The 12,228-nt window shown below is 41.7% G+C and overlaps 1 protein-coding gene across 1 annotated transcript in view; it reads left to right on the top strand.

The window, feature by feature from the left end:
- Positions 1–12,228, top strand: part of TENM2 (teneurin transmembrane protein 2) — a 966,597-nt gene that overhangs the window by 922,441 nt on the left and 31,928 nt on the right. The window contains exons 23-25 of the mRNA XM_045027903.1: positions 1,196–1,445; positions 5,330–5,350; positions 10,439–10,671. Coding sequence (XP_044883838.1) covers positions 1,196–1,445; positions 5,330–5,350; positions 10,439–10,671 — 504 coding nt within the window. The remainder of the gene's footprint in view (positions 1–1,195; positions 1,446–5,329; positions 5,351–10,438; positions 10,672–12,228) is intronic.

Genomic DNA, 12,228 nt, shown 5'->3' with positions numbered 1-12,228 from the left:
TTACTGTTCTTCACATTTTTTACCAATAGGACTAAGGGAGTTGGAGACTTAGCATATCTTTTTTTGTGACCCTCGCAAACTTTTTTCGGGAACCTTCTTTCTGTTGCTTGCATGAGCAAGTTGCAGAATAGTTCATTGCACAAGAAGCCTAGGTGTCGTGTTCAAAATCAGTGAGGTCCGTTTATTTAACACATACTTTCATGGATGCTGTGTGGCAGGTTGAGCGTTGTGGCATTGTACAAGCATGTGCATTCCACCCCTGCATACGGTGTCATGGTTGTTACAGCTGTCAGTGGTGACAGCTGCACTCATGGGCCGTGCTATAAATCTCTTCACTTAAAGATATAATAATTGGATTTCCAAAGGAACATGCAGCTGATAGTTTCAAACAGTATTTTCCATACTATTTGACCACATTGTTAGCAGTAGCTTTTCTGTGCTGTTTGGAGCTGGGGTATCCTGGCAGACCTAGAAGAGGCAGGACTCACATTATCCCTCAGAGTGGTTGGCAGTCCCAATTCAGACATTCCTCCCGCTCCCAGAAATGGGGATGCTCCTCTGCCTTCCACACTTTCCCTCTAGCCCTTGAAAGCCTCTTCAGGCATTTTGCTCTTGTCTCTTTTTCCTTTTTCCCCTTCTTCTCCTTCCCTTCATCCCTTTTCCTGTCCTTGCTTGAGTGAGAAGGACAATGAGAGGGAGCAGGAGAGGGGGAGGTGAAGAAGGAAGAGGACAGGAAAGCTGACACAAGAGCGTCCATATAATAAAAAAAATAAACTGAAGGCAGAGGAAGCTCAGGGGCTAAGCTTATCGGGGCAAGTGCTCTCAGTTCTTTGCCTCTTTGTTTTGCTTTCTAGTTGATGACATTATACTCATAGCCTTCCTTTAATCTGCCTCTGTAGGATGGGAGAAGAAAGAGATGTATGACAATGGTTTGACTCATAATGACTGTAGTGTCTTCTAATACGACCCAACATTACACCTTTAACTTTACTGCTTGTTGAGTAATTCTTGTGCTCCTGTGCCCTGAAAACACCAACTATCCCTCTCCTCACTATAATCTTGTGAGACCATGCAACTGAAGGCACTTCACCTTACATCCCTGAACCACTGTCACATCAGTTGTTAAAAGCAGGCCCTCTAAAGGCCAACTTTCCAAATTATCATAGTAACCACTTCCATTTCCCTTCACCGTTAGGTATATTGCATAAAGGCAGTGGAGAGAATCGGTTTCTAACTCAGCAGCCAGCCGTGATTACCAGTATTATGGGGAACGGGCGCCGAAGGAGCATCTCCTGCCCAAGTTGCAATGGTCTTGCAGAAGGAAACAAGCTTTTGGCCCCTGTGGCACTTGCAGTGGGAATTGATGGAAGCCTCTTTGTTGGGGATTTTAACTATATTCGGCGCATCTTCCCATCTAGGAATGTCACCAGTATTTTGGAATTAAGGTAAGGTGTCAAAAGTAGCACTTTGACTTAGGTAACCTGTGCTGAAATCAGACTTTCCCATTCCTTTTTATGATTTTCTAAAACATTGTCACTTGCCACCTGATAAGTTTCCAATGGAGAAATGGGGCACAGAAAAGCATAGCTCAATATCTATGGATGATAGAGTGATGAATGTTAGAGAGAAAAATTGAAGATGATCAAAGAAGAAATCAACTTGTTTTCTCTTTTAGTTAATCACTTAATACAATCTCCCTTTACTATTAGACAAAGCCTACCTAGTTTCGAAGACTATGGGATTGACTGCCTGTCATTGGTGAGCCAGAGCAATATGCCAGGGCTTAAAAGCCTTGTGAGTTCAGAAGAGTTTTTGATATCAACATTTTTTTGTGGCCATCGTCCCCACTCCTTTCCCCCTTTCCCACATTTTTAAATATCTTTCTTTAGATTTGGTCAGTGCAGTTAAAATCAGGTTGATATTACAGAGCCACATGCATAATCTGGATACTATAATTCTTTAAAATTATCTCACTGTGCACAAACAATTGCTGAGGTCACATAAATAGAAAAGGCACCAGTGTATAGTGGACCATTTCACCCATTTCTGTTCACTGTCCTTTTTCTTCCCTCTGAGAGAGGAAAGGGCCATTCCTGAAAACCCTCACCCATGTGACTAGTCCTTACTCTTACTGCTCAGTCTCTGGAGTCAAATTAATTACCCACGTGAGGAAAAACTATATGATTGGATCCTACGTGAACACTTTCTTGGTACTTCTGCAGCTCACTTGTTGGCTGTCAAGAGATGCAACATGATCAAACTACTGCTCTTGTAAACTTTAAAAAGCTGACAAACACCTTGAGAGAATTTGAATAACTAGCCTATTTCTCTGATACTACCAATAACCAATCGCTTCACTTTCAGTGCCTGAGAAACACAACAAAATGATTGGGCTAGGAAGAGATGATGGACCTGGTTCTGGTCTGACACCAGTTTTCCACTGATGTAATTCTGTTAACTTCAGTGGAGTGAGTCCTGATTTATATTAGCATAAGTGAGGTCAGAATTGGGGCTGCTCTATGCTTAAGCCCATTTCCTGATACCTGTCTTGTGCATCACTGCACATCAATGCCTCTTCACCCCTGGGAACATCATTCTAGAAAACAGACTTACGATTATTATCATCAGATGTGAAATAAAACTGGCCATGCTTCCTATTAGCAGATCAGTATATTTTCCGAGCAGGTAGTTTGTGTGGCTGTGTGACCCACCATAAATATTTATCATTGTAGAACATCATTGCACTCTATGACTCCTCATTTTATATGATTAATTTAATTCATCCAGTTGGGATGTAGCCTGCCTTCAGACACATAGCTTGGCACAAGCTGGGAGGGGTTGCAAGCAGTTCAGAGAACTGAATGAGAATTCAAAAGGACCTTGACAAATTGGAGAATTGGTCTGAAATCAACAAAATAAAATTCAATAAAGCTAAGTGCAAAGTACTTCACTTAGGAAAAAATCAAAATGCACAACTACAAAATAGGGAATAACTGGCTAGGTGGTAGTACTGCTGAAAAGGATTTAGGGATTATAGAGCAACATAAATTGAATATAAGTCAGCAATATGATGCAACTGAGAAACAGGCTAATATTGTTCCGAGGTGTAATAACAGGAGTGTTGTATATAAGACACAAGAGGTAACTGTCCTGTTCTACTCAGCACTGGTGAGGCCTCAGCTGGAGTACTGTGTCCAATTCTGGGCACCACACTTTAGGAAAGATGTGGAGAAATTGGAGTGTGTCCAGAGAAGAGCAACAAAAATGATAATAGGTTTAGAAAACCTGACCTATGAGAAAAGGTTAAAAAAACTGGGCACGTTTAGACTTGATAAAAGAAGACTGATGGGGGATGTGATAACAGTCTTTAAGGGCTGTCATAAAGAGGGCGGTGATCAATTATTCTTCATGTCCGCTGGAGGTAGGAAAAGAAGTAATCAGCTTCCAAACGATGTTGTGAAATCCCCATCTTTGGAGGTATTTAAGAATAGGTTGGACGAACACCTGTCAGGGATGGTTTGGGTTTACTTTGTTCTGCCTCAGCACAGGAGACTGGACTTGATGACTTCTTGAGGTCCCTTCCAGCCCTACATTTCTATGACTATAATGTTTATAAGTAAAGGCCAACATTTTCAAACTGAGGTGCCTAATATCAGGCATTTATTTCCATATCACCTCAGCATCTCTGAAAATCAGGTCACTTTTATAGGTGCCTAGCAGTAGGCTTCCAAGTTTGAAAATGGTGGCCCAAATTTACAAGAGGACTTGCTTGATCACTCTTCCCTTCTGGCTGTGCAGGTATCAATCTCAGCCTCTTTAGAATATGGCAAAAAAGTAAGAAAGCACATCAGCAAAGGTCAGGGTGCTTATCCTTTCTTTATGCTTCTATCTGGCTTCCCTTGTCTTTTATTAGTCAGTTTTCCATAGCATAGTTTTCTTGGCCTCTATAACAACTACTAGCAATGAACAATGAAGCTATTTCGTGTTGGGTACTGTTGAAAATCTACAACAGGCTTGATACAGTCTTTGGACTTACATTCGTTGGTTTAACTCTGTGTTCTCAGAAAGGAATCTGGGTCCAGTCCTGCAAATGTTACTCATAGAAAACATCCTCGCTCAGAAGAGTAGTCCCATTAAAATCAGTAGGACTTACATGAGTAGGGGTTTGAAGAATTGGGCCCCTAGGCATATTTGCAATTTTATTAAAGCTTCTAATATTTCCATAATTAATACCAAAATATTCCTTCATTTGTGGCAGATAACGAACACCAATCTGGTCTTACATATGCAGTGTAAATCACGATGAGTAACTCCATGGAAGTCAGTGGAGTTACACCAGTGTAAAATTGTAGACAAGAACAGAATCATGCATGATATTTTACTTTCACTAAGCAGTATAAAATTACCACAAGACATCAACTGATATCACTGGCTAATCAGAAGTTTGAGCCAGGACTGTTACATGGCACAATTTACTGCGTGAACCTTGCAAAGTTCCAAGCTTCCGACTGTGCTGTAAGAGCTGCAGCTCAGGAGTTACGCACATCATCGTATTCCACTCAGTGTGTATTTTTAAACAAAATGGTATACACACAATAACACACACTAGGCACAAAAAATACATTAATTCACATCTGGGAATATAGAGGGCACTTGCCTTTTGGCCTTGTGCCTAGACAGCACACTAGGCATCAATTGATACAACACAGTTCACGTCGTTCAGTCTCTTATTGCTTTGTTATCAAATAGCAGTAACCAAAGAATTACTTTGATCAGCTTAGAGAGTTTCTTGATCAATGGCTGCATTTACAGTCAAACCTGCTTTAAGCAACTACCACAGGGACCAAAGGGGAAAAATGTGTTGCTTAGTAGAAATTGGTCTAAAGGTCAAAAAAAAATCCTTTTGGAAACTACTTTTTGGTAGTTTAAAGTGTTTGCTTTCCACTGTTAGAAGTGATCCTAGTGCCGGTTTCACTGTATATTAACCACACCTCTCCGCTAAGCCCACTGTTCCATGTGGTAAGCTGCCACCTTCTTCCCCTCTCAGCACACAAGATGAACATTTTTCCACATAGTGATTATTTCAATGATTCAGAAAGTTTCTTGCAAAATATGTCTTGAGGGAGGGTATCATAGCAGGGAACTATCTGGTGATTACAAAAACCCCTGGCGAGCTTCATCCTGAAACCAACCTAAGGCTAGAGCTGAAGAGAGATTTCCTCTCTTGTGTCCTTTTGTAAAATAAAAACAAAATGCTGTGTATGCTTTACCATCTATTCTTCAGCTAACTGTTTGTTCTTTTTTTTCCTTTTGTTCCCTTTCTATAAAGAAATAAAGAGTTTAAACATAGGTAAGACGAAAAGCTCTTTCCCATATAATTTGATACAGTTTGTTTGCTTCACTGTGTTTGCTTTTTGTGTTGTACTTCTTGTGTAACATAATGTTTTTCATGTACCGAATATAGTAACATTTTTATGTGCTAATTGTGTGTTATGAATATGATAAACGTTAGCAATTATGAAATGCAGTCAAAAAGAAACCAAATAAGTTCTGACAGTAATTAGGAATTTCTAGTGGAATGCAAGTATAATGAACCCAAAGTTAACTTTTACAGAAGCATTTCTCCCTGTGGTCTGCAATTGGTCAAAACGGTTGAGGCAAACTACAGCAGTAGCTTTTGAAAATGCTGGACAGGGTTCACAAAGGCACTAATGAACTGGAAATGGGTCAAAAACTCATTTTCAACTCATTAATAATTCTTTCTTTCTTTCTTTCTTTCTGTTGACTGACTGTTAACAATGTGGTGGTCTGGTTATATAATTGATTAGTTAGTTTAACTGGAGTTTAAAATCCTTTTCTAAGAGCTTGTCTAAACTGGCAAGCAAAATTGGCGCTGCTGCGAGCAATGCAGTGGCATCGATTTAGTGCAGGGTTTCTCAAAAGGGGTTGCCGCTTGTGTAGGGAGAAACCCCGGCAGGCCGGACCGGTGTGTTTACCTGCTCCGTCCGCAGGTCCAGCCGATCGTGGCTCCCACTGGCCGCGGATTGCTGCTCCGGGCCAATGGGAGCTGCTGGAAGTGGCGCGGGCCGAGGGACTTACTGGCCGCCACTTCCAGCAGCTCCCATTGGCCCAGAGCAGCGATCCATGGCCAGTGGGAGCCGCGATCGGCCAGACCTGCAAACAGGGAAGGTAAACACACCGGCCTGGCCCGCCAGGGGCTTTCCGTACACAAGCAGCGACCCCTGTTTCAGAAACCCTGATTTAGTGGGTCTGGTGAAGACATGATAGGTCAATGGCAAAGCGCTTTCCCAGCAACTTCAGTACTCCACCTCCCCGAGAGGCAGAAGGTAAGTCGGAGGGAGACCATCTCCCGTTGACATAGTGCAAAGTAGACACCACGTTAGGTCAGTGTAAGCTGCGTCTCTCCAGGGTGATTTTTTCACATCCCTGAGTGATGTAACTTACAGCGACTTAAGCAGCAGTGTAGACCAGGCCATGAACAGAGTTCTAGTTCATAGGCATTAAAGGGAAAACTCTTTTTGTACTACATGAACACCAAACCCACTAGCCATGTGTCCCCAGCAGTTGTACAGCCCCTGTGCCTTCTTCCTCACAGTCCCCAGTGGAGAGGAGAAGAGGAGTAAAACAAGGAGAGTGGTCAGCATATGAAGAGCTCTGCAATCCCCAGATGGTGTATGGTCCCTTGGGGACCATAGTCTGATGGTTCCCCATCTCTCCTGAGCCCAGTATACGGAGCCTAATGGTGTGATTCGCCTCTCGCAATGCAGTAAATCAAGAAGGAGGCTGAGTCAATTAATTATTTTTATGATTATTTGTGCTGGTGGGTGGCTATTAGTTGCAGCTGTAAATCTAACTAATTGTTAGGATGCTTAGAGCTTTGTGTATGGCAGCTTTTCTTAGTATTTAAATCGAAGAAATAAGTGAAGTGGATGGAGTTACTCTGGTGTAAGTGAGTGGAAAATCAGACTCTTAAGGGCAGGTCTTCACTACCCACCGGATCGGCGGGTAGTGATCGATCTATCGGGGATCGATTTATTGCGTCTAGTGTAGATGCGATACATCAATCCCCAATCGCTCTGCTGGAACTCCACCACTGCCGAGAGGCAGAAGCGGAGTCAACGGGGGAGCGGCAGCAGTTGACCCTGCGCCATGAGGATGCGAGGTAAGTCGATCTAAGATACGGCGACTTCAGCTACGCTATTCTTGTAGCTGAAGTTGCGTATCTTAGATCGATCCCCCCGCCCCCAGTGTAGACCAGGGCTAAGACCCACACCTGCCTACGCCAACTCCCAGGCAACCTGCTTCCTGATAGGCTGAGTCTCATTGACCTCATAGTACTAAGTGTTATGTTCACTAGTAAGCGCTATGAGATGAGGCCCTGTAGTAGAGTATCTCCAAGCAATACTGATTATTTTATTAAAAACTGTTTTAAGCAAAGGATACGTTCCCTGCCTTCATGTAAATCGAATAAAGAATTAAAGGGATTTTTTTAATGGCAAAGGGAGAGGCCCATGCTTCTTAGCCAGTCAAATGCTAGTTTGGGAACTCTTTATTTCTCCAGTACAGTATATATGTCACGTCTATATTTGAGAAAATAAGCCATTAGCTCTTTGTGGGCGTAATGAACGTGCATCATTTTAGATCAGTTTCCGTCTGCCAAATTTGATTTGCCCCATTATCAAACTTGGAGAAAAAAGTCCTTCATATCTTGTGAGCTTGCTGCTGAGTTTGGTGGATAGGCTCATACCCTCTCTGCCCTTGTTCAGCTCACAATGGAGAGCAAACACATATATAACAGGTCTGCATCTGTGCCAATGAGTTGCTGAAACAATTGATAATGAATGCTCTGAATGAGATCACTGCATCATGATCATAGCCTGAATGGAATTCTGATGGCAGGGAGGGGCAGGGAGCTCAGTGTATATATTGATGACTGCATAAGAAAGATAAAGAGGAAGAGGACCAGAAGGCACCCTGTATGCCCCCTTGATTTCAGTAGTACCTGCTTGCAGAGTGAGGTACTACTCAAAGTGAGTATTGTGACAGAACCTGCTCTTCAATGTTAAAGGAAAGCATGTCTAACAGCATGAAAGAGGGGAAAGCATCAAAACAACATTTAAAACTTTTTTTTAACTAACAAGCCTGGATGTTTATCTGCTGGAAAGCTAAGAGGTCCTGTTAGCTAAAGTCAACATCTTAAGGGCTTTACCTTGAACCCAGCACTTATCCAAGGCAAAGATAGAAAATTCAGTTAAATATTTTTTGGTGGGAAAGAGGAAGGGAGACGAGGTGATGAGATGACCTGGTGGGAAGGCATTATGCTGTAGAAGACAAGACAAAGGACTGAGATATTGAGTTCTAATCCCAACTGTTCCACTGATCTCACTGCACAAGTCACCTAATTGCTCTGTGCCTCAGTTTCCTCCTCTGTGAAATGAGTATAACAGTACTTACCCATCTTTGTAAAGGACTTTGAGATCCTTGCATGGGATAAAACTGCTAAGTATTTTCTATTTATCTATTGTACTTCCATCTCTTCATTTTTATGGTCCTATGAGTCTTCTGCAGATGGTATTATCTCTTCCCATTTAATTTCAGCCAAATCAATCTCCTTTCCAGAATCTACTGTTTTTGAGCAAAGTGCAGAACATGCTATTGACTCAGAATCATGCCATATTACAGGCAGTGTCAGTCTGTTGCAGAGAAGGAGGATTACAATAGAGAGTGTTTTCTCTGTCCCTCCTCACTCCTCAAAATCTGGCTGTCCTCACATATGCACAGTTGTCTGTGTACTGCTGATAATCCATCTGCAGAAGGTGCCAGTGGCTGTATTTCCAGTGAGAGTCTAATAAAGAAATGGCTTATTTTCTCCATCATAACTTGCCTCAACATATCCTCACTCTTGGAGTTGTGCACTTTTGCCATATGAATCCAGGAGTGTGGATCTTTGGAGGCAAATGACTCCATTTACTGGTAAGTAACCTGCCTTTTCTCTTGCTGGCCTCCTTTGTCCTCCACACTTTTAAAATCTCCATTGACCTTAAATAAGTTCACCATAGGCTCACAAGACTGGTAAATATAATAGAGATCTTATTTAAAAACACATTAAAGTGAATCCATCTTGTTCCTCTGCTCCAGCTCTAGTTATATGTGTTAATGGCTGACTGAAATTTCACAATTTGCAGATGGTTTGTTAAAATAGTTCCAGAATTTGATAAGCTGTCAAAAATTATAGTTTCATTAGAGATGTAGCAATACCTCTGAGCATCCACTTTTATAACAAATCATGACTAGTCACTGCAGAGTAGCCCAGGTAAAAGCCAAATACTTGGGCTCTCTCTGATTTTAGTTACACGGCTAACTTCATATACTATTTTAAGAACAAATGAGAACAAACTTGGTTTAAGGATAAATTTGTTATGCAACTACTTTCTACTTATGTAAGACCTCATGAGTTTGGTGTCAGAGTATTCATGACTCAGAGGCTGGTGCTTTGATCTCATTCCTGAGATTTCAAGGGAAGTACAAGAATGACAACAGTTAGAGATGAACCAAAGAGATTTGGCCTCAAGCAGGTACTCCCCGCTTCCAAAGCAGAGTGTAGCAGCATCTTTCCCCATCTCAACTTATTATATGAGTGCTGAATGAAGAATCTAATGTTCTTTACTAGTTTACTTCAATACATTAAACACTCACTTTATGGAAACAGTCTCTGGCAAAAGAATAATAAAGAGATGTGATAGTCCACACTGGAAAAAAGTCTCTCCTCAGCACATTGGTTCAACACAGTGCAGAATTCAGCCCACTTGGTGGTGGATTTAGAGCTTCACGCTATGAGCAAGGCACTTCCATTGTCTCACTTTTTCAGTACTAATCCTTCTGAGCATGAAACCATTGATACTTAACATTTAGGAACACTAAATGCCAGATTTATCCATCTAACTCAGGGGCTAGTCATCTTTCTGGCAAGGATACAGGGATCACAGTGGGAGGAAGGAAGGGCCTTTTGCATGAAAGTGATTTTAAGAACGGGAGGGCAAGCTCCACACTCTTCAGAAAATGCTGACCAGTCTGTAATCAGAACCCAGACACATTATCTGTTTTTCATTCATTTTTTCCTTCCTTTGGTTCCTGTTGCACACAAGCCAAGCCATTGGTAGACCTTGGAGCTAACATATTTTTCAAAGAATTGTGCCCAAATGAAGCAGGAATATATCAGCACTGTGGGAAATAAAGGGTTTCAGTAGGAAAGTATAACAAAGTCCTGAAATGGAAGTAACTCAGACTCCTCAGAATATTAAGATGTCAAACTGTCCTTTCCAGTTCTTTAAGTGGCAGATAACTGTCTATGGCCAAAAGGTCCGGGATGTTTTTAGATTGCTCAGCCATCTCTGTTTTCTGTTTTTCCCTCCTAAAGCAACAATCCTGCCCACAAATACTACCTGGCTGTGGATCCCGTTTCGGGTTCACTGTACGTATCAGACACCAACAGCCGACGAATTTACCGAGTCAAATCCCTCACTGGCGCAAAAGACCTGGCCGGTAACTCTGAAGTGGTGGCAGGGACTGGAGAGCAGTGTCTGCCATTTGATGAAGCCAGATGTGGAGATGGAGGGAAGGCAGTGGACGCAACCCTAATGAGCCCTCGAGGTAAAGGAAGTAAAAGAGACTGGAGAAAGCAATTGTCTGAGGCTAGGCTGGATCTGGATATAATTATCTAGTAATTAAATCACTACTTGGTTGGTAATTTTTATTCTGTGCTTTAATCACAGCAGATTGGCAAGCGATCATGCTTTAGTTAAAGCAAACTTTATTACCTCTCACTGCTTGCTGCAAAAGGAGATTTCACTGAATAGGGTTTCCTCCTAAAAGGAAACTTGCAGACAGGAGAAAACACCATTGTTTGAAATACAGTCCTTTTTGGGGAAGAGGAGGGATGCCTGCTGTAGTATTTTTCTTATTTTCTGTTCTGATGTTCATTCCTACAAATGGGAAAAAATGGATCTGTGTCTTTTTAAGCTTCTTTATAATTTATAGTAAGGAGCCATAAAGAATTTTGGGGAATTTTTAAGTATTTTTTTAATCTCAAACATAATCAGGAATATAGTCTTGTCTTCACTATTTTGCTTGGAGCACTGAAATCGGTGGCTTGGGAGCCTGCTAATTAAAAGGGTGGGTTTGTCGAGTTGTTAGCAAAGAGAGTTTTTCTTTCAATTCTTTGCATTAAGTAGGTGTTGTTAAAACCAAATAGAAAAGTCCCCACAAAGGCTCTTACTCTGCAAGCACTTACATAGTTGCTTAAATTTATCATGAGTAGCCTGAGTGAATGCAGTGGGACTACTGGCATGTGTAAAGTTAAGCACATGTGTAAGGGCTTGTCTACATTTAAAACACTGGAGTTGCTGTAGTGCTTAGAATATCAGGGTTGGCAGGGACCTCAGGAGGTCATCTAGTCCAACCCCCTGCTCAAAGCAGGACCAATCCCCAGACAGATTTTTGCCCCAGGTCCCTAAGTGGCCTTCTCAAGGATTAAACTCACAACCCTGGGTTTAAAAGACCAATGCGCAAGCTGCTGAGCTATCTCTCCCCCAATGCATCAGTGAAGATGTTTCCTAAGCCAGTCAGAGGGGTGCTCCCATCAGCATAATTACTCCAGCTCTCTGAGAGGTGCTAGCTACATTAACGAGAGAATTCTCCCATCAACCCAGCACTGTCTATAGCGGGGTTAGGTCGGTTTAACTGCAATGCTCATGGGTGTGGATTTTTTACACCCCAAGTTACGTAGTTATACCAACCTAATTTCCGACTTTAGACCAGGCCTGAGTGTTGGCAGGAACGGAGCTCAAAGAATTTTAAAACATCCTGAGTGAAAACCACTTCCACTCTCAGTTATTTTTGATTATGTCTCTGGGGTCAAAACCTACAAGTTCTTGAATTACACATAGAGTCTTCCAGGAGAAATAAATCTGAATGTTTCATGTAAGAATCAAGGAGAAAAATCTTTCTTTAAAAAAAATAGTTTCAAGTTTCTTTATACAGAGGCAAAAAAGAGAATCAGTCAAATTAATAAGTTAATGCGAGATTCAAGATTAAGGTTGACTTGTTAAAAAACCACAGGATAAGTCAGCATAGTTCCATTGACTTCAATAGAGGTACATTGATTTACCTGAGGATCTGGACTGCAGTATCAGGGGCTGAAGGCCTGAA

This window comes from Mauremys mutica, chromosome 8, assembly GCF_020497125.1.
Source record: "Mauremys mutica isolate MM-2020 ecotype Southern chromosome 8, ASM2049712v1, whole genome shotgun sequence".
Taxonomy (NCBI): Eukaryota; Metazoa; Chordata; order Testudines; family Geoemydidae; genus Mauremys; species Mauremys mutica.
The sequence above is the reverse complement of the archived record's forward strand: the minus strand, read 5'-3'. Positions and strand labels throughout refer to the sequence as shown.